This window comes from Monodelphis domestica, chromosome 7, assembly GCF_027887165.1.
Source record: "Monodelphis domestica isolate mMonDom1 chromosome 7, mMonDom1.pri, whole genome shotgun sequence".
Classification (NCBI taxonomy): Eukaryota; Metazoa; Chordata; class Mammalia; order Didelphimorphia; family Didelphidae; genus Monodelphis; species Monodelphis domestica.
In genome coordinates, this window is record NC_077233.1 from 138,502,165 (window position 1) to 138,525,409 (window position 23,245).

Here is a 23,245-nt window from a genome sequence, read left to right on the forward strand (position 1 = left end):
TATTTCCATATTATTGATATTTGCTTCTAGAGTGACCATTTAGAGTCTATATCCCCAATCATATCCCCATCGACCCATGTGATCAAGCAATTGTTTTTCTTCTATGTTTCTATTCCCACAGTTCTTCCTCTGAATAGGATAGTGTTCTTTCTCATAAGTCCCTCAGAATTGAAAACTGACCACTTTTGGGGAAATGGCAATATTTTCCATTATTTTTTCAACCCAATAAAGATGCATGTTAATAATACATACCCCCATAGCTGATATGGAGTCCCCATTCTGATGTGAGCTAGCCAAGTTTGGTCCTGTCATAGTAGCTGTCACCTCCTCGGAAGACAATTGTGTTATCCCTGGCAAACCTTCAGTATCCAAGACAGAGAGTGGGCTCCCAGGGATAATACCAGCACTTTTAGCTGCCAAATCAATGGCACCTAGAGGCAAACAGATATATAATAATAATAAGGCTTCTTCTAAAGGAATAGTCACACTCCTATGCTGAGACCATAAAAATATCCTATTTACTTCAAAAGACCAATTTTAACTGAAAAATCAATAGCTTACATGGTTTTCCCTCCAAAGATTTAGGAGGTATGTATTTGAGAAGGAAGAAGAAAAGAACACTGCAAACATGTCACTCAGAAGCATGGGGTTGGCTGCAAATTCACCTCATGCTTAATCATGGAAACTTACTGGACAGGTGATTAGCAGCCTGGGCTGGAAGAACCTTGGGCACAATGGGTCGAGACAAAGCAGCTTTGGTCAGAGAGGACTGGATTGGTCGAAATGACCCTCTCCCTATAAGATGGGAACAAAAATGAATTTCTAGAATGCACACATGTATTTATAACTGTCTTACTCCTGTGCTTGTGTCACTGCACAATCCATAAGAATGGCAAGTTTCTCCCGTTTTCACTGCCATAGCTTTCACTATTTAATTTCAGTCTAAGGAGATAATCCCATGAAAAGTAGCAATAATGTTTGGTTTAGAAAAAATACGAAGAAATAACTAGCTGTCTTGTTAAGAAGGAACAAAAACTCAGCCAAACAATAAAATGTGGCAGTATATTACAATAAGAGAAGCTACAGGGTTTGTTTTGTTTATTGATGTGACAGGATCAAAATTACTTAAATGTCAACAAAGCACATGCGGCAAGAAATGAGCAATATAACGACTAATGGATAAACTATGAGTCAAGGGAGTTATTTCCCTCTCTGAATATTAGGGCACGTTTCCCGATAATAATTTCTACTAGTAAGACTCAGTTTAATCATGCTTAATTTCTTAGAATTTGAGAAGTCACAACTGAGAAAATAGAAGAGTAAAGTTAGCTCTGCTATAACACCTGTTTTGAAAAGGTGAATTTACTCCAACATGAATGAATGCTATATTAGAGAATGATGAATCTAATGTGAATTTTGTTTGCTTTTATTCTCTTTCAGAAAAAAACAAACTAAGAACACAGAAAACTTCAAGTCTCTTTCAAGGTAAAGGTCCATATTTATTGTATTATCTTCTTGTGTAGTAGGATTTAAGGACTGAGGAAAACTGTTCCAACCCTTGACCTTCCCCTCCTCCTTCCCTACTTTCCATCATGGTCAGAGTTTCCCTTGCTCTCTCACTAGGAACTGTTGATGTAGGCCAAGGAAGAGTCCAAAGCCTTAGAAATTACCATTATTTATTGTAGTATTTATGTGTTTCTTAAGCACTTAAAATGTACAAAAAACTGCTACAATTTTTTTGGTCACTTAAATATGTGTAACTGATGAAGTTTTTTAAATGTTGTGTTCCACATAAAGAATTGGAAACTAAAGGGATGTCCGTTAATTGGGGAATGGCTGAACAAACTGTGGAATATGATGATGATGGAATATTACTGTGCTGTAAAAGGAATGTTGAATAGGATGATTTCATAACCACCTGGAAAAATCTGTAAGAACTGAGCAGAGTGACATAAACAGAACCAGGAGAACACTGTAAATACTGACAGCAATACTGTAGAATGAGCAATTGTGATAGACTTAGCTACTCTCAGCAATACAACAATCCTGGACCATTCTGAAAGACTTATGACAAAGAATGCTAGCCACCTCCAGAGAAAGAACTGTTGGAGTGGAAATGCAGATGAAAGCATGCAATTTTTCACTTGCTTATTTGGGTATATGTTTTGGAGTTTGGGTTTTTAAGATTATTCACCTACAGAAATGAACGGTATAGAAATATGTTTTACATAATACATGGATATATAACCCAGAAAAAAAAAGTTAAGTGTTGTATCCCCAACTCTATTTTACCAATAAGCTCTAAGATTTTCGTTGCTTAATTTTACACATTTCAGTGATTTTTAGGAATTTATATGGAGTTATAGTAGAGCTAACCAATTACAAAAAAGGCAAAAAAGTAAACTAAAGCCATAATCCACAGAAAGTAAGCAATATATAACAGTATAGATTATAAGCCCCTTTCACAGAGATATACTACAATATTAACTATTCAAATTAATCTCAAACATTATTACACAGGACATGGGAACTATACAGGGTACACCTGTAACCCAAATTAAGGAAAATCTCAAGTAAATTTAGGTGTAGGAACTGTGGAAACAACAAGCACTTACCTGTTATAGAAGAATTTGACATAATGGAGAAAGAACACACATTATGGGATGGATTTCCTGATGGTCTAGGGAGCAGTGTTCTCTACAGAGAAAAAGAAAAGGGCACACATGTAATATTAAGTCAAATTTATTTAAAAGAGACTCAAGAAAAGAAACATATTCAAAATAAGCATTCTAAATAAAACATGGTTGAGAAGTAGGGAAAAAAAAAAGAATGAAATTTCTGAGAAGGTCCCAGACTCCTCTGCATCTGAAGTTTCAAACCATGAACAACAAATACCATAACTCTCTCTCTTTTTTTTAATCTTCATTAAGCTGGAATAAATTTAAGGGCCTACTTTTAATTGATTACTTTCTTAATTCATGAAAAAGCAGATGGAAAGTAGAACAATGATAATTATCAATTATACAGGTATTGGGGAAATGAACAATATTAAAGGTCTTTGACATGTTTCTCTACTCATTCTTTTATATTTATTCTGGATTTAATTGCATATGGTCCAGTGTTTAGCCAAAGACAAATAGCAGATTCCTACTCTAAAGAGATTACAAGTTAGTTGAAGTGTTTTAAATATAAACATATATATGGATAAATGCATATTTGTACATGTATGCATATATGAACACAGACACACAAATAAATATAATATGAAATAGAAAATGATAAGAGCATTTATTGTAGAAGGATAGAGAATTAGAGCATTAGAATTTGCCTTGAAAGATGGGTAGATTTCAATACCTAGATATTTTTTGGGAGAAAAAAATGACTAATGGAATTCCCGGAAAATAGAAAAAAACTGAGAAAAGGTATTGAAGCTAGAATTTGGAGGATGAATCCAGGAAATATTGAATAGTTCACTCTACAGCTGCAAGGAACAAGAAGAGAAGAAAAAGAGATGAAAAGGAAGGATGGAGTAATATCATGAAGTGTCTTGAATATGCTACACCAAGAGATATGTATGGATCTTAATAACCTGTAATGAAGAACAAATGAAATTATATCATGATAAGTACAACGCATTGATCTGATTAGAGGTAGGAATTATAAAAATTAATTTGACAATATGTCTGAAAAAAAGATGGTGGTTAAAAGATCAATTAAATATTACATAGGGTGGCCATGAGGTAATCAGGAATGAGATTTTGAAGTTAGAATTGATAAATCAGGCCCCAGTACCCGAACAGACATAGGAAAAGGGGCAGGAGTCACAAAGGAGTGAGAAAAGTCAGAAGTTATTTTCAAAGGTATAATCATGGGGCCTAGAAGAGACTGGCAGTTCCACTACCAGAAAAAGGAAACATGAGATAGAACACCCAACCTGTCTAGTAAGTGGCATACCAGCCCAAATAGCTTGACAATATGGAAAAGACCCTGGATGTATAGAATCCAAAGGTTCAATCTTAAATGATCTCCAGGCCAATTATCACTTACAGGTTGTATGAATGGACCAAGCCACTTTACCCCTCTGGTTTCAGTTTTCTCACCCATTAAAATAAGGAGGCATTAACAAAACCGAGGGGAAAAAAGGTAGAAGTAGTCCACTGAAAACAATTACAAAAATACACAATGACTACAACAAAGGAAAGAGAAGGCACAGTGACCACAAGACAGTCAAGGTTGAATGTTGTGAATTTTAAGTCAACTTCATCATAAACCATCATAAATCAAATTCTCAAGCAGCAGAACCAATAAAAAGTCAGAGTAAGACATTTTTCCAGCCTAAGAAAACTTAAGAGGTTGACAGAAGTACATGATACCAAGGTGGAGGACTGAACACGTGAGAGTGTGGGCAAACAAGCACGCAACACTGTGACAATAACTTCCAGAGCTCCAAGTCCAGAGATGGTAAGTCTATTAGACAATTTTTCAGAAAGAGGCTGTTGGGGACTCTTTGCTGGCACTGGGTATATGTGGATTAGCAACTTTACTGCTCATACTCATTTTTAAGAACAAACATCTAGAATTACTAGATGAATTGTGGTGGAGAAAAATGGAATTAGGAGGGTCTACCAGTACCCCATCTCAAATTCCATCATATAAAGCAAATGAATGAAATTGTTTTTCTTATTTCTTACAAGCATTGTAGGGTTTTTGTGTGAAATGAGAGGAAAAAGGAGTGATAATGTTGCTGCTCACCATATCAACAAAAAGGTCACAGAAGCATTTAAAAATATATACAAAAGAAGGAAATTCAGAAATAAATGCATAAGCAGGTCAGTTTTTAAACTAATATGACAAATGTAATCTATAAATATATAGCAGTCTATCCAGGGGAAGCTGGATGGCTCAGTGGATAGAAAGCCAGGTCTACACTCAGGAGGACCCGGGTTCAAATTTAATATCAGACACTTCCTGGCTATATAACTGGGCAAGTGATTACTCCAGTTGTCTGGCCCTTACCATTCTTCTGCCTTAGAACTGATACTTAGAATTGATTCTAAAAGGTAAGAGTTTAAAAACAGACATTTTGTTCAAGAGGTTTGTGGTTTCACATCAATCACTTTTTTTGTTCTACTTTGTATATGAAAACACACACTTTTTTTACATTTAAGTTCAGAAAAATTGCATACATATGCAGACGAATAGCTAGCATTTACAAAGATTTTTAACTTTTATTTACACATATGACCTCATTTTACACTCACCAGAAACCTGTGAAGTTGTTTATTATCCCAGTTTTATGAATTAGAAACTAAGGTTGAGAAAGGTTAAGTGATTTTGTCCAGGGGCACAGAAATAGTAAGTTTTGGAGGTAAGATTTGAACTCAAGTTTTTGAAATTCCATGTCTAGCACTCTATGAATTCTGCCCCTGTTTGCGTCTTATAAAAAAAAATTAAAAAGTGGCTCAACAAAACAGAAGATAAAGGCAATAACTAGAAGTAATCAAACAAGGCAGTTCAGTATTTGATACACTCAAAATACAAAAAGTAGGAGAAGATTATAATCAGAGAGATGCAAATCAAAACAACTCTGAGGTACTGCCTCACACCTAATAGATTGGCTAATGTGACAGTAAAGGAAAGTAATGAATTATGGAGGGGATGTGGCAAAATTGGGACATTAATGCATTGCTGGTGGACTTGTGAACTGATCCAACCATTCTGGAGGACAATTTGGAACTATGCCCAAAGGGCACTAAAAGACTGTCTGCCCTTTGATCTAGCCATAGCACTGCTGGATCTGTACACCAAAGAGATCATAAGGAAAAAGACTTGTACAAGAATATTCATAGCTGCGCTCTTTGTGGTGGCAAAAAATTGGAAAATGAGGGGATGCCCTTCGATTGAGAAATGGCTGAACAAATTGTGGTATATGTTGGTGATGGAATACTATTGTGCTCAAAGGAATAATGAACTGGAGGAATTCCATGGGAACTAGAAAGACCTCCAGGAATTGATGCAGAGTAAAAGGAGCAAAACCAGGAGATCATAATACACAGATATTAATACACTGTGGAACAATCGAATGTAATGGACTTCTCTACTAGCAGCAATGCAATAATCCAGGACAATTCTGAGGGACTTGTGAGAAAGAACACTGTTCACATCCAGAGAAAGAACTACTGTGGGAGTAGAAACACAGAAGAAAAACAACTGCTTGATCACATGGGTCGAGGGGGATATGATTGGGGATGTAGACTCTAAAGGATCACCCTAATGCAAATATTAATAATATGGAAATAGGTCTTAATCAATGACACATGTAAAACCCAGTGGAATTGCTCCTTGGCTACGTGTGTGTGTGTGTGTGTGTGTGTGTGTGTGTGTGTGTGTGTGTGTGTGTGTGTGAGAGAGAGAGAGAGAGAGAGAGAGAGAGAGAGACAGAGACAGAGACAGAGAGAGAGAGAGAAGAACATGAATCCAGTAACCATGGAAAAATGTTCTAAATAAATTAATTAAATAAAAAATTTCAATTAAAAAAAAAAGTAGAAGAATCAATATGCTGGCAAAACTAGAAAGTTGAGACCATAATCTTGCTAGATTCCCTTCCCTTCCCTTCCCTTCCCTTCCCTTCCCTTCCCTTCCCTTCCCTTCCCTTCCCAAACTAGAACGTAGAAGGGGATATTCTTTAAGATCTATGATTAGAGAAGAATTTTTAATATAAAGATTGAAATAATCATAATAGATAAAATAAACACTTTCAATCAAGACAAATTTTTAAAGCTTTTGAATGAAAATTTAATTCTAAATAAATAAAAAGAAAAGTTGACTGGTAAAAATCTGTTTTCAAATTTGAAATCCATAGTGTTCTACTGTATATAAAACAGCATACATATACATGTGTGCATGTACACACAAAAGTACACAAATACACATAGGGAGTATTTATGGGTATGAACAGGACACAACAAAGAACGGATATAAAAGATGTCATCAAGGAATGACAATAGGAAGAGAAGATGGGATGTTCACATGGGATGACAAATGGCTAGTCAGAATACTTCAATCATGTTTCTCAGGAAAGGACAAGAAAGGCCTCTACATGCTGAGTGGCCTGGCAGGTTCTTTCTTCAGTTTTGTTCTATCACCAGTGCTTAGAAGAGTATTTTTCAAATAGGAGACACTTATAGTCTTATTGGATTGAACTATATTAGTTCAAACAGAAGTGCCAGATAGGTGACCTTTGGCAAGTTGTGTGAGTTTCCTCATTCATAAAATGGAGATAACTCTAGCCTAGGCTGGGTTGAGAGTTAAATAGGATGATTCTCTACCTCCTTTAATTAGTAAAACTGCTGAAAGGTCAGAATGTGGTAACTTCTCTTTTTCTCTTCTACAATAATGGAACACATGAAACAGAAACTAGAAAATGATTCCAAATTCTGTACAACTTTCCTTCTTCAGTGATCAATCAAGCAATAAACATTTATTAAGTGCATCCTGTATGCCAGATCCTATGCTAAGGGTTAAGGATACAAAAAGAGACTGAGTCCCTGCTCTCAAGGAACTCATTATCTGATAGGGGAGACAAATAGGCAAGTAAATATACAAAAAAAAGCTAAATATATAGGGTAAATATAAAATACTTAACGGAAAGAAGACACTACAATTAAGAAGAACTGGGAAAAGTTCCTTTAAGATGGAATTATTCAGGGAAGCCAGTATATGGATTTGATGAGAGAGCATTCTAGGGGATAGAGGACAACCAGAGAAAATATACAGAGGGGCAGTCTACTGGCTCAGTAGATTGAGAGCCAGGTCCAGAGATAGGAAGTCCTTGGATTCAAATCTTGGCATTGAACCCAAATTGCCTAGCCCTTATTGTTCTTCTGCTTTACCTTTTGCCTTGGTATCAATTCTAAGACAGAAGGTAAGTGTTTTAAAAAAAGAAAGGAAATGCCCAGAACCAAGGGATATTGCCTTGTTCATGAAACAGCAAAGAAACCAGTGTCATCAGATAAGAGATAATATGTAAAGTTGTAAGAAGATTATAAAGGTAGGAGTGGACTAAGTTATGAAGTTAACTAAATGGCAAACGGAATTTTGTATTTGATCTTGGAGACAAAAGGGAACCCTTGGAGTTCATTAGCAGGGTAACATGACCAGACCTGCACTTTAGGAAAATCACTTTAGGGGTTGAATGTGGGAGGGATTGGAATGGGGAGAGACCTAAGACAGTCAGATCCACTAGTAGGCTATTGCAATAATCCAGAAGTCAAACAATGAAGGTCTGTACCAGAAGGGTGGCGTTGTCAGAGGAGAGAAAAGGGGGTGCTGAAAAGAAGCTGCAGTAAAATTAACTAGCCATTGGCAGCAGTCAGGATGTGAAGATTGAGAAAGGAGTAGCTATTAGTCCCATTTAAATACTGTATAGAAATACTGAAGCAGAATGAAAAGTCCATTTGTATTAGCTGAAATAAACAGTGAAAGAATCAAGAAAAAATTTTGCCCTAAATCCTGAAATTTAGTTTTTATGACCATAGACATATACAATAATGAGCTTTTCTGACCTGTACCACCAATGGCTTCCGCAAGTGTCTATTCCGTAACTTCCTTGGCTTTGGCAAGAAGAAATCTGACTGCATCTGGAAAGCAAAACAACAGGCGAGAAAGAGGTAAGGCTTTTAATATCCATGAAAATACCACTGCTCAAATACCTATTTTCTCTCTTTCTGAAAGTGAATCTTGATTTTGAAGGTTGTGCTTGATAAGAAACAAGCCTGTTAACAGTAACCATGGAGTAATATGAGAGCATCTCCTGCAAAGACAGATAAGGTCCAATCATGTTTTAGATAAGTTCTTTCTGCACTTACACTGATTGTGTCGAGATGCTGTCGGAAAGTCAATTCTGCATCCTTGCTAGGTGAAAACAGCTTTCCATGTCGGCTATTGGGTGGCAAGGTTGTTGGGACTGCAAAAAGTCCCCCATCAGAATCACTGTTTGCTGAACTAGATGGAGCAGCGACCAGGAGAGGTCTTGGAGGGTTTCTCAAACCTTAAAAGATAAAAAAGGATGACCTCAATTATTGTTAGCAGATATACAGTTTACAGAATCATCAACCTAGAACCGAAAAGGAGCTCAGAGGTCATATTGCTTCTTTTTACAGATGAGGAAACTGAAGTTGAGAGTGGTTAGGAGACTTGCCAAATGTCAGAGAAGTAAAAAAGGATACAGCTAGGATCTTATCACAGGTCTTCTACATCTAATCTGGTGTTCTTTTGTGACATACTATCTACCTTGATAGAGAATCAAATCTTTGGAAAAAATCAAATGAGAATGAATCATTTTCCATGGAATTACTGTATTTTCATATATATGAATAATGCATTTAGCATTAACTCATCTATCTTATTTTGGGGTTGGGGAAGAACAGGGAAGAAAAGGAATAAGTACTTATACAGCACCTACAACACACTAGGCCCTGTGCCAAATGCTTTACAAATATGATCTCCTTTGATCCTGATAACAACTCTACAAAACAAGTACTATGATTACTTCCTTCTTACAGTTCAGGAAACTAAAGCAAAAGAGGCTGAATACCTTGTTCAGGGTCACATAATTCTTAAGTGTTTGAGACTAGATTTGAACTCAGGTCTTCCTAGAGTAGGCATGTGGCAATGTGAATAGAGCACTTGGAATGAGAAAGGTCCAAATTCAAGTCTAGCCTAAGGTACTTACTTGCTGTGTGACTTTTAGTAAGTCACATAACCTTCCTATTTGCCTACAATAATAGTACCTATTTCCCAAAGTTCTCATGAGGATCAAATAAGATCGTATTTATAAAGTGCTTAAGCCTAGTGCCTGGTATGTAGTAGGTACTATATAAATGCCAACTGTTAGTATTGTGGTTATTATTATTATGGTTCTGCTTCTCCTAATAGAGTATGCCCCTCTGTCCTTGCTAAAAACAGATACCTTGAGATACAAAAATGAAATGAAGTGGAACCAAATTAAAGAATATGGATCACAATTATTAGAGAAAACAAAACAGGAATTGAAAGTTGTAAACTTCACCAAATACTAGTTCTATGGATAGGGATAAGAGAATAACATGTTAGAAAGTGACCATAATACTTGATTATACTTGTCCTCTAACAGAAGAGAAAGAGTTGTAAGCATGAAAAAAAGAAAAAAAATTATAATCAATAAATAACCTCTTGTTCAAGCTCCTTAATATCTTCCAATGTTTTTGCTGTTTTGCTCAAAATACTTAGAGACTATCTATATTCTAAATTGTGTGCTCTCAGGATAACTAAGCACTAGAAAACTAATAACATACATTTATACGGTTATTAGCTCCTGGAAATGTGTAGTGAATGCTTTATGCTGCTGGAATAACTTGGGGAAAAACTGAACAGCAATTTTATGTAACAAAAGCACTAGGAATTATTTCCTCAATCTGTCCTCAGTGGTTATCATATTTTGGGGGATTTCATAGTAGCAGTATTCTTGCTTAGTTTTAGGAGAGAAGTATGACAAAAACAGATTGATTTTTCCCAGGGGGTGGAGAGTGAGCATAATATACATTTCAAGTGTATCATTGGACTAACATTAAAAAAAATAACAAAGTAATGACTTTTTAAGATCCTCACAAGAGGTAGTAGAAAAGTTACGTTTTCCCCATCTCAACCAAGAATAATTTACTTCTGCAGCAACTCGGTGGCCTAGTGGATAGAGAGTAGGGTTGGAATTGAGAGGACTTCGGTTCAAATGTGGTTTCAGACACTTTTGAGCTGGGTGACCCTGGGCAAGTCACTCAACTCAAATTGCCTAGTTTCTTACTACTCTTCTTCCTTGAGACGTATTAGTCTCAAGAATGTAAATTAGAATGTAAATTAGAATGTAAATTCTAAGACAGAAGGTAAAAGTTTAAAATTTATTCTACAACCTGTTTACATGTGGTGTTATTCTAAGTATCAAGTAAAAAAAAAAGTCCTTATCAAACTAGAATTTACAATCTAAGAAAAACCTTGCAAAAACGCTTTCTTATCCTAAATTCAATGAAATGAGTCTACAAAAAATCTACACAATTTATCCCCATAGTAACACTGAATAATAACAGGAGAATGGGGCACACTACCCAATCAGTTATGAGAAACTGAACCATAATATTAATAATAATCTAAATACTAATAGCTGGTATTTATATGGTATCTATTACATACCAGGCACTGGGCTAAGCACTTTATAAATACTATCTTATTTGATCCTTATGAACTACATAACTCAGAGTTCTAAATCAATGCTATGAGTTCTGAGTACCACTACTAACTCAGAGAAATTTCTTGGGCTAGAAGTTCATCCTCTCCTTTTCTGTAAGACTAAGCTGAGGGATAAGGAAACCACAGCTCCTGAATAAAGAGACACTTTTGCACCTGTAACAATGACTGGTTTCAAATCCATGGGATAAGACTGCTATACTCTGCTGAGTTTATCATTCTACCCTTTTTCTAGCTTCCTTTTACATGTATGTTGTCTTTCCCTATTAGATAGTAAGCTCCTTGAGGGAAAGGATGGTCTTTATCTTATTTAATCTATATTATCATCTACATTACCTATCTATACCCATTTATGTAGATGTATATCTATATACATATTATCTATATCCCCAATACTTAAAACAATGCCTGGCATGTTGAAGAGAATATGAAATGCCTGCCCTGCCTCTTCTAGGACACATCTAAAGTACTAAGGTAAGAGCAGATTATGAGATTAGATGAATGGCTGCTCTGGGCTGGCTCTCTAGCTCCCTTAACATCTCACCTGAGGAGCTGGATGATGAGTTGGGAGAGAAGTTCTTATTGTTTCGTAGGGTGGACTGATTTCGGGCACACCGGGGACTCCGGGTACTGATGGTGATCACTTTCCCTGGGGGTGTTAGTGACTGTTCCTCTTGAGATGGCTTTACTGAAGCCACAGAGACAGCATTAGTTTCAGGAGTCTAGAAGAAAGATGAAGGATTCAGTGCACAATCAGCACAATATAACTAAACCAAATTTGCAGTAAAAATTCTTGGTCAAAATATCATCATGAAAGCTTTATTCCTTCAACAAAGAAGGAGAGGGTCAAGGGCAACATAGAAATTTGTCTTTAACAGAAAAAGCTGGGACTGAAGAAACAAAAATATCAAACTAGAAAATTTAAAGAGTCATTTTCAAACAAGACATTTATTTCTTAAAACACCAGACTGAGTTCTTTCTGTACACATAAGAGGCTGCTTGGTTACTACAGGATTACTCGACCCCAAGGCATAGCCAACATATGAGATATAACTCATTTCTATAGCACTCTAAGGTTTAAAAAACACTCTCTTTACACTAGTTTTGTGAGGTAGGTAAAAAAGGATCATCTCAACTTTACAGATGAGGAAACTGAGGCTCAGAGATAGAGAATCTTATCTTGCCCAGGGTCCTACATGGCTCTGGAGAAGGATGTGGATGTGGATCCTGCCTTGCTGTCTTGTCAATGTCAGCTCTGGAATATTGTTTAAACTACTCTAGGCCTCAGTTTCCTAATCTGTAAAATGAGGGAGCTGGGATAAATGACTTTTACAATTCCTTTCAATTCTAAATCTATGACCATAAATTTAAAAATTGGAATTTGAATCCAAGTCTACTGATTTCAAATCCAGGGTCTCATCCACTCTGCTAAATATTCCTATCAAGAAAGCTTATAGCTATACTTTATTAGTAAGAAAACAAAACACCTTCCTTCCCACAAAAGAATATATTAGTATGATTTTCACTGCTTAACATATTTTAAAAACACTATAGGTAGGGCATGGCAACTTGTTGTACTACATAAAAAATGTGACATAGGATGAAACCAAGGCAATTTGCTGACTACTGGAAGAGTTCAAACCAAAGGAAGAGAACATTAAACAGTAAGTAAATGCTCAGTTCTAAAGAACAATTAAATTTTTTTTCTTACACTAGCAAAGCTATTGGAAAACCTGGAGCCAAAAAATCAATTTTTTATTTCAAAGTTGAACAAAGAAAGCAGCCTTTAAAATTAAACTTGGAAGCCCTAGTAGATCTATGCCACAGCATCAGGTTCATGACTAGAAATCCCCACTCAAAAAGGAGGAGATAGAAAAAAATGTTTAAAAACAATAAAAAGAAAAATGTTTTTCACATTAAAATTTTTTTCTAGACCTCTATATCTATCAAACATATAGTTTTCTTCACAACACAAGCTAAAATAAGTATATTTTTCCTTCCTAAAGTATATGCATATACTTTAATTTTCTCATAAATTCCATCTTTTTTAATGACTTAAAAAATTTGCCCTATTTTTTTTAATGCCCTAATCTACTTACTACTAACATTCTTCTCTTGGTAAGGCCAGTGGACAAAAACAAGTGGAAAAGTAAAAGAAAAGTAAATGCTGTAAGAAGGAAATGACTATTATTTAAAGGAGAAACTCCTCAATTTGGTTTTCTAAAAGACTCAAGAATAAAGGTCAGTTCTAAAGGTTTGAACAAGAACTCTTTTACAAATCAAGATCACCTCCAACCTTAGAAATTTAATATTCAAGCAAAAGGAGCCAACTTATGCTTAAAATAAGAACTCAGTTCTTTATTTTTCTAAAAAATGAATTTCTATTTTTTGGGTTGTCCCACAGATATATTTCATAGCCTATATCTACATGTGATGAGTTACAGCTACTTGAGGTTCACTCATCAATGTATGGCTACAAAAGAGCAATCACTGATTGGGAATTAATTGAGGAATTATTAAGTGACTATTAGTAGGATCTCTGAGGTGTAAAAATAGTAAATAAAATTGTGGTTGTATTCTAAAGTCTTTGGTCATATTTGAATAGAAGATCTAATTAATCTTCCATGAACATAAAGACTTAATTTCAGTGAGGGATCTTAATTCCTTGAAACCAGGATTTATTAGAATTTGTCTTAGGTGTATAACACAACATTACAAGAGGAAATGCCTACTGAAACCAATTAAGAGAGAAAGATATCAGTTCATCTTACAAAACACTGAATCCAAAGAGCAAGACATTCTTAATTTGGGGTCCATGAACTTTCAAAAACAATTTTAATAACTATATTTCAAAGTAATTAGTTTCTGTTGTAATCCTATGCATTTTATTTTACATTAAAAAAAAAAAAAGTTCTGAGAAGGGGTCTATTGGCTTTACCAGTCTGCCAAAAGGGTCTAAGTTTGAGGAAGAAAAATTACTTAAAAGGTAAAACTTCATTAACATTAATTACTATTTTGTTTAACTATAAACATCAATTATAAATTTTTGCTTTATATTTCACCATGAAATTTTGTTTCATTAAATTATGACCCTCAGAAATGAGTTGGGGAGTGAATATGTTCGGCTTATCAGATGGAACTCTGAATCTCTTTCCATTATCAATGCACATGTATTAATAAATTGCATGTATTTTAATACACACATATAAATAAGTCCTGTGACAAATTTTGTGCAAAATTAAGGTATAGGTTTTTTTTTTCATTTTCTTTCTTCTTTTAAAATACACTTCCTTTCTGTCTTATCATCAATTCTAAAACAGAAGAGTGATCAGGATTAGGCAATTAAGATTAAGTGACTTGCCCAGGGTCACACAACTAGGACATGTTTGAGACCAGATTTTAACCCAGGTCCGCCTGAATCTAGGAATGACAATTTATCCACTGTGCTACCTAAATGCCTTTCATACAGGAATATGAATGCTAAAGTAGAAACTGTTCCAGAATAATAAAAACTATTTGTTTTTCTTCTGATTATCAACTAATGGGTTGATTTTTTTACTCCTAAAAATAATGTCCTAACAAGCACTTGAAGTTTAGTGGTAGAAAGAGCAAATTAAATTAATTTGTAAAAGAGAAAGTGTCTTTTTAAAGTATTCAAGAAGCACATTTCACTTGGGAAAGGGATAATAAAAATAATAACTGACAGTTATGTAGCACTTCAGGTACAAGACAATAGATACTTTTCTTATATGAGCTCTGATAGCTCAAGGTTGGCTCAAGAATACTCAACCATGTCACTAGTCTGGATTTATATTAAGAAAATAGTGGGAGGCAGCTGGGTAGTTCAGTGGATTAAGAGCCAGGCCTAGAAACGGAAGGTCCTAGATTCAAATCTGGCCTCAGACACTACCCAGCTGTGTGACCCTGGGCAAGTCACTTAACTCCCATTGCCTAGTCCTTACTATTCTTCTGCCTTGGAACCAATACCCAGTATTGATTCCAAGACAGAAGGTAAGGATTATTTTTAAAAATAGTGGTAGAAATCTGAGAGGTTCAGACAAAGAATAAAAATCAGCATCCCCACTAATTAAAAAAAAACAACAACTAGCAACAGGTAGATTTCTAACCCTATTAATGTGATGCATGAAGGCATTGAGCAGTAAGTGACCTCTTGGAATAACTCGGTTCTAGACCATTACCCTGGCCAATGCAGTATCTCCAAACTTTGGGTTTATCATTCTTATTTTTGGTTTTCTGGGTCTATAAAAGGGAATTTAGAAATCACCCAGTTAAAGAGGAAACAGAGGCCTAGAGAAATGTCAGAATTACTATCTGGGCTACAATGTGACTCAAGCCAAGTCTTTAAGTCTACACTCTGGCCACCAAATCAGGATAACTCTATTAATGCCTTCAGCTCCCTACTTCAATAGAAACCAAATTAAGTTTAAAAGCTTGGCATAAATCCAGGGTATAATTGGGATAATGGTAGTCATGACAAACTGGTATTTTACTGAATACCCAGGCCTCATCCTCTGATCTCAGCTTGTTCTTCACATATAGACTACAGAAGGATCATGAAAGTCTACTACATAAAAAAAATTGCTGCCCACCACAGGTCACATCATTAGCTATATAGATTAATATGTGTTAGAAGTTAAACTGGGAAAAAAAATAGGGCTCCTAACCAAATGGAAGTTAAGTCAAATACATACTTTTGCTTTATCTTAAGGAAGTTACAGCAGTGACAAGCAGAGGAATGCATACCCACAAACACATCACTCACCAGTTTTGGGTTAACTTCGGTCGAGATTAGTTTTAAGAGGCAGCTAAGCAAGCGCTGCTTATGAAAGGCTGCAGAGGTGGAGCCAGAGGAAGAGTCCTGCCCGGGCTCCGTGGAGTTCTGGGTTTCTGTCTCTGGCTCCAGGACAGCCAGCCAGTCATATTCTAACTGTAGCTTGTTGGGCTTGCCCATCATGAGGTAGACTTCAGCCAGTGTAAGGCTTTCGGAGGTCTGTAGGTTCCACCCCTCTTCTCTGACCTGCTGGGCAAGCCGACTTGGGCTCTCCTTCAGAGGCTTTGTGGCAGACTGTCCCTGAGATGGAGACATAAAGGAGGAGCTCAGCTTCTCCTGGAAGTCCTCAGCAGGTGCATCTGGTAACTCTTTAGTGCAAACATCTGGTTGCAAGCCTGGACCTTGGCTTATCTGAGTTTCAGCTCTAGGCAGTGCACTGGTGAGTGATGGTCCTTGACCCATTGCTGGGTCAGCAGTTTCTACATTACTAGCTTGTAGAGCCTCTGGAGAAGTGGATCCACTGGGGGTAGGAGGCTCTTGCCTAGACAATCTGTCTGTACAGAAACATTTCTCTGGGATGATAAGGTCCTGGCAGGACTTCATGTACCGAGGGAACGGATCTAGAAGAGAGAGCTCCTCCTCCAGGTCAGGGATCTGACTGCAGGCACATGATATACTTCCAGGTGTGGGTAGAGAAGTTTGGTCACTGATTCGGGCATCTCTGCCCTCTTTAGAAGCTGCCATATTAGTCTTCTCCAAGTTTCCTCCTGAGTCTTGAGGCCCAGAAGGCATCTTGTCAGGAGCATCTGGGCTACTAAGACTCAAGGCTGCCCCCTCACCAGGGCCACTTTCTGGAGAGCTCTCTCCAGAGCTCTGAGAAGCATCAGCAGGAGGATGAGACATTCTTGTCAGCTCTGCCATATTCTCACTCCTCCCACAGCCCTTGGTCTCAGTTACTCCCCGAGGATACTTCACCTGGCCTCGAGCTGTACCCTGACCGCTCTGAATGCCTAGAATTTGGGCCGGAGGCAGCAAATGAGAGTCCTTTGTGTTCTGTTTGCATTTACCACTTTCCTGCCAGTGCACTGTGCAGAAAGCCTTTGAGTGAACCACTCGGGCCACCCCGGGCAGGGGCGTGAGCGTACAGTTCTCCCCAGGGAAGAGGTGCAGGGTAGCCTTCTCCCTTGAAAGCTGTGCCCTTGCCTCCTCATCTCTAGAGTCCTGGAGCTGCCGTGCGTCCAGTGTTTGCCGCTAAACAGATATTGTCAAGGAATTCAGCATGTAGCCTATGGCCTTTTGTCCTCCCAAAACATTTTGTCATCCCTTAAAACACAAAGGCTGGAATGACCTAAAAGATCTTTTCCATCTCTAGAACTATATGATTCATAATCATAACACATAGATGTGACTAGCTCTAAACTTCTCTACTTCTCAGGAACAATATTATGTTACATATACTGAGGCTATTTATAAACAAAGGATAGTCATTTTTAGAGGTATTGCCATTATCCTACTGAATTTAGATTTGTGCTTTACAATGTTTGGTCCGTACAATTAATGTCTGAAACAGTCTTCCCAAATGAAGAGATCTTTATCAAATATTGAAGAGGGACAGCCTCTCGCCTTTCTTTTTTCAGCAAACTCAAATCATCCTACGTAGTACTTTTAGGACCAGACAATTCACATAAACTGGGGGAATCAGATTTTTATTACCTTATTTTAACATGAAGAAATTGGCATGAATTTGGTGATACCACCTAGACAAGATAAGAGAATCTCAAAACAGAGCGTGATAAAAGTTCCAAGGTTCAGCAGATTGAAGAAATATGATAAAATGAAGGATTGTACTCCAAGTTTTTAATATTGTACTAAGCAAACATATAGTACAGATAGTATATTCTCCCTTGCCCAACAAATTCACTCATATTTAAACAAGCAATGGCATCAAACATGAAATTGAATCTATATTACCAAAAGGAAATAGAATGCCTGTCCACAAGTGGCAAAGGCCAACAAGTTAGAGGGTCCTTTTCTAGCCCAAAAAAGGATACAATTCGTACTTCATGTAGTGCCCATTTCTGCTTCAGGAATTCAATGAGGCTAGAAACCTTTCGATGTAGTTCTACAATCATCCTATAGAGAAATCAAACAGTAATGGTTCAAGAGCACAAAGAGGCCCCCTGGGAGGAGTAAGAATGACATGAGATGGATAGAGTGACTATCCAGCTAGAGTGGAAGGGATGTCCACCCTTCTATATGCCATATTACTAGGGAGTATAAAAGTTTTAAGATCTCTTATGGGCTCAAAGGATAGAAACAAATGAAAGATTACATGGATATATGGAAAGGTATAGGAAAAGCAACATAAAGGTTAAGAAAAGTAGAATTACATTACATACTGATTATATAAAGAACACTAAGATAATGTTATGAATATATAGACTGAGGAGATATTGGAAGGGAATAATAGCAAAACTATGGAATGTATATAGCAATAAGATCAAGCCAAGGTTCAGAAAATCTCATAAGAGGCAGAGATTTTGTGAAGCAAAGGAGAAAAAAGTGAGAATAATATGTTATAGGAAAGGATTGTATATGAGTGAATTAGAGAACAAGAATAACATTTTTAAAAAGGGGAGAATCAAAAAAACATTTTAAAATATTCTGGAGAAAAAAATTCAAAACCAAATAAAATTGGCAAATTTGTTAATCATTTAATTAAGTTTAATATATTATTTTTTTAAAAACATACATAACAGTTCATAGTTCCATATACAATCCTCTTTTGGGGGCTTTATTGATGACTTAAGATTAAAATTAAAAAAAAACATTCTTTTTAAAAGTGAGAACAAGTTTCCTAAACTTTTCAACTTCTTACTCACCCTCCACACACTTCAACTAGCTCATTATCCCTTTAAATGCTTTCCAAGACTCTATGCTCCTACATCAATGAATGTAAAAGCAGTGGTCTGAAATATCTACCAAAAAAACCTTATCTTATCTCAGATTTGAAACTCTTCTAGTACCCAGTGTTCTGAAAACAGTAGGTGGTTAATAAATACTTGCTGTGACTGCTGGGTAATAATATGAACTATGCCCAAAGGGTGCTAAAAGACTGTCTGCCCTTTGATCCAGCCATACCACTGCTAGGTTTGTACCCCAAAGAGATAATAAGGAAAAATACACGTACAAAAATATTCATAGCTGCGCTCTTTGTGGTAGCAAAAAATTGGAAAATGAGGGGATGCCCTTCAATTGGGGAATGGCTGAACAAATTGTAGTATCTGTTGGTGATGGAATACTATTATGCTCAAAGGAATAATAAAGTGGAGGAATTCGATGTGAACTGGAACAACTCCAGGAAGTAATGCAGAGCGAAAGGAGCAGAACCAGGAGAACATTATACACAGAGACTGATACACTGTGGTACAATAAAATGTAATGGACTTCTCCATTAGTGGCAATGCATTGATCCTGAACAACCCGGAGGGATCTACAAGAAAGAACACTATCCACATTCAGAGGAAAAACTGTGGGAGTAGAAACACAGAAGAAAAACAACTGCTTGATTACATGGGTAGAGGGGGATATGATTGGGGATATAGACCCTAAATGAACATCCTAGTGCAAACATCGACAACATAGGTTCTTTTTTTCCCTTTTTTTTTAAAGCCCTTACCTTCTGTCTTAGAGTCAATACTGTGTATTGGCTCCAAGGCAGAAGAGTGATAAGGGCTAGGCAATGGGGGTCAAGTGACTTGCCCAGGGTCACAAATCTGGGAAGGCCAGATTTGAACCTAGGACCTCCTGTCTCTAGGCCTGGCTCTCAATCCACTGAGCTACCCAGCTGCCCCCAACAACATAGGTTCTGATCAAGGTCACACGTAATACCCAGTCGACTATGGGAAGGGCAGGGGGAGGGGAGGGAGGAATAGAATATGATTTTTGTAACCAAGGAATAATGTTTGAAATTGACCAAATAATAAATAAAACAAATACTTGCTGTGGTAGCTCACTATCACCTCTTAATTGAGACTAGAGTTTATAAGGGAACTAATTTTCAAAAAAAAGGACAGGCAGCAGCAAGTGGTATTTACTTTTTTCTCTCATTAGCACTTCTAGGTAATTCTAATCATACCTTTTTACTAAGGAGCATCACAGAATGATAAATATAAAAGACAAGAGAAGCAATCTTGTTGCCTACCCCTTGGCAAGCAAGGAAAAAAGCTACTCAAATAGTGTAAAACTACCTGAGGCGTGGGTTCTGGGCAAGACTCTGCACCCGAGCCCAGGCGTGGTTGTTTCGTGGTTGCAATTCCACAGGAACTTTCAGAGGAAGTCGTACAGGCTTCTGATCTTCCTCATCACTGAGACCTATGTAACATGAAAAGTAAGACCATGAAAACCCTGAAATTAGACAAACCTTGATACACAAACCACACAATGGTGAATAAGGTAAAAAAACAGAATTCTTTGCTGTAGGGACAAGGAAGCAAGGCACCTCAATAGTATCCAGATTGAATCTTTTGGCTGCTCAGATATTCTTAAGGGAACATGTGTTTTAAGTGTCAAGAGACAGAGGAAGATGACAGGCTAGTTTAAGAGCAACTTACAGGACAGAGTAATATTAGAAAATTTTCACTGGTGGTGATTGGCTGCACCTTAATATTACTGGAGTTCTTAAATGAATTTCAGTTCCTTGCTGGAAAGGTTCAACAAGAATGGGTGGATTTTTAAAGTCAAAAAGAAATCCTGACTTGAAGGTCAGAATTTAAAATAGGAGCAAATTTAAGGGAGCATTAGCAATGTTACAAGGAAAATACTGACATTCCTAGTTAAGCAGCAATGGTCTTTCCACTCAGATTTTTCACATTAGCCCCATTCTAGAGCAATAAAAACACAGTTCCCATGGATTCCATGCTAACTACAGAATTGTCAGAAGTGAACTACCACATATAGTAATTAAGAGAATTTGGCATAATCTTTTACATACCATCTGGATCACAGAGTTTCTTCAGTGCCCTGCACATTGGAGCTTTGATTCGAAGATTTCTCCCTTTGTAACGAACAGTAGTGGCCCTGTGTATATAAATTTTAAAAGTAACATTTTAAGATTCATAAATAAACTCCTTGATTAAAAATGAAAGCAAAGAAGATGCCTACTGATTATAGAATAGCTTAAAAAATTATGGTACATGAGTGTAACTGTATCCCTGAATATTTCTAAACTATAGTAAATGATGAATAAGAAATTCAGAGTATTGTGGAAAGATTCCTAGGAAGTACAGTAGAGTGAAGCTATTGCAATCAAGAAAATAATATAGCTAATGACTACAAAAAAGTAAATCAAAATAAACAGCAAAAAAATTCTGAAAGCTATATAACCAAGCTAGCTTTGCCAAAATAGTTTTGTTCCTTGTTATAAAACATTGACTCTAGATAGAAAAATTAATAGAAAGGAATTTGGAAAGAAAGCTAAGGGAAAAAAATTAAAGTTTTAAAATAAGTTTGTCACTCACAAACAAAGGCAAACAGTAGAGTACAATGAAATAACATGATGATTTTAAAGTCAAAACAATGTGAGTAAAATTCTGGACTCTGACACATACTACTAGAATGAGTTAGGGAAAATCTTTTAATCTAGGATACTATGATTTGCAAAAAAGGTTCACCTTGGGCTTGAAGGGTGGAACAAGAAAATTAGTGGAATGGGAACTCATCATTTCACATTTCATCAATACCTTCAGTTGCTTTAGCCCCTCTGACTGGAAAGCTGGAGGGTAGAGCAATCAACTCCTCCCAAAGCCTCAATTTAAAGAGGCCTCAGGAGCCAGTCCAACTCTTCATTTCCTATCACCGGCATTCCTCAAATTTTACAATATCCTCATCTTGGCTCTCCCTTCTCTTAGCAGCCTTCTATGTGTTGTCTTCTAATAACACACTGTAAACTCTTTGGGGACAGGAACTGACTTTATTTTTTTTTATTTGTATCTTCAGAGCTAAACAAAACAGCAGGCACACAGTATATACTTAATAAATGTGTACTGAATTACATTATGAACAAGTCCCTAGATTCTAAACAATTTCATGTGACTCCTATAAAATTATAAGTCATTTATTCCATCTAGAATTTGTAGTCAGTATAGCACAGTGATGCTTGTTTGTAATCCCTGATAAGAGAAGCTAAAGCTAGCAGATCTCTTCAGCTTTCAAGTTCTGGGCTGCAATGGGCTAAGCTGACTGAGTGTTCACAAATAAGTTGCACCACAGCTCCTGCCACACCCACTCCATCTCGGTGCAGGAACAATAAACTAGCCCAGTTGGGAAAGAGATGATATCAAAAGTCCTATGTCAGTCAGTAGTAAGATCAGGCCCATGAATAGTTCCTTCAATTTTAGCTTGGGCAAAAGATAGGAAGAGTCCGTCTCCACCTCCCACTCTAAATTTTGTGGTCAGGGAATGATTTTCTCCTAAATGAAATGCCAGTCTGTAATAGAGGCTCCATTCCGTCACCCTTTCTGAAGCATAAGGTTTAAAATACCCAATGATAGAGCCAAAATGAGAAGGAAAGACATAAACCTAATGGATCCAAAGGAAGACTCTCTCACCCATATAAAATATAAAGCAGTAATGTTATGATACTCCCAAAATTTAAGGGGGAAAAGCTGAGGAATTTTTTTTTTTAATTTTAACCCATGGTTCTAACCCAATGTGTTTAAGCATTCAAAATACTAAGAGGGCTTCAATGTGACCTAAAACATTCACTGAGTCTATTTACAATGGAGATTAGGTAATAAATGCCATAGGAACATCTTATATCAGAGGCAGTTAGGTGGCATAGTGGCAGATAAAGAGTGCTAGTTCTGGAATCAGAAGAACCTGAGTTGAAATCTGGTCTGACAATGGACAAGTCACTTAACCCTAACTACCTAGCCCTTACCAATCTTCTGTTTTAGAATTGATACTAAGACATAAGGTAAGGGTTATTAAAAAACAAAACAGTAATGGACTTCTCCATAAGTGGCAATGCAGTGATCCTGAACAACTCAGAGGGATCTATGAGGAAGAACACTAGTCACATCCAGAGGAAAAACTGTGGGAGCAGAAACACTGAAGAAAAACAACTGCTTGATTATGTGGGTCGAGGGGGACATAATTGGGGATGCAGCCTCTAAATGA

The 23,245-nt window shown here is 36.7% G+C and overlaps 1 protein-coding gene across 6 annotated transcripts in view; it reads right to left on the reverse strand.

Moving 5' to 3' along the window:
• CRAMP1 (cramped chromatin regulator homolog 1) overlaps positions 1 to 23,245 on the reverse strand; it is a 125,276-nt gene that overhangs the window by 13,771 nt on the left and 88,260 nt on the right. For all 6 annotated transcript variants that reach the window (XM_007499336.3, XM_007499335.3, XM_056805654.1 and 3 more), the window contains 10 exons: positions 21,060 to 21,145; positions 20,317 to 20,440; positions 18,118 to 18,199; positions 16,058 to 17,317; positions 11,819 to 11,996; positions 8,868 to 9,049; positions 8,565 to 8,639; positions 2,616 to 2,697; positions 691 to 795; positions 253 to 431 (listed from right to left, as the gene is read on the reverse strand). In XM_007499336.3, coding sequence (XP_007499398.2) covers positions 253 to 431; positions 691 to 795; positions 2,616 to 2,697; positions 8,565 to 8,639; positions 8,868 to 9,049; positions 11,819 to 11,996; positions 16,058 to 17,317; positions 18,118 to 18,199; positions 20,317 to 20,440; positions 21,060 to 21,145 — 2,353 coding nt within the window. The remainder of the gene's footprint in view (positions 1 to 252; positions 432 to 690; positions 796 to 2,615; positions 2,698 to 8,564; positions 8,640 to 8,867; positions 9,050 to 11,818; positions 11,997 to 16,057; positions 17,318 to 18,117; positions 18,200 to 20,316; positions 20,441 to 21,059; positions 21,146 to 23,245) is intronic.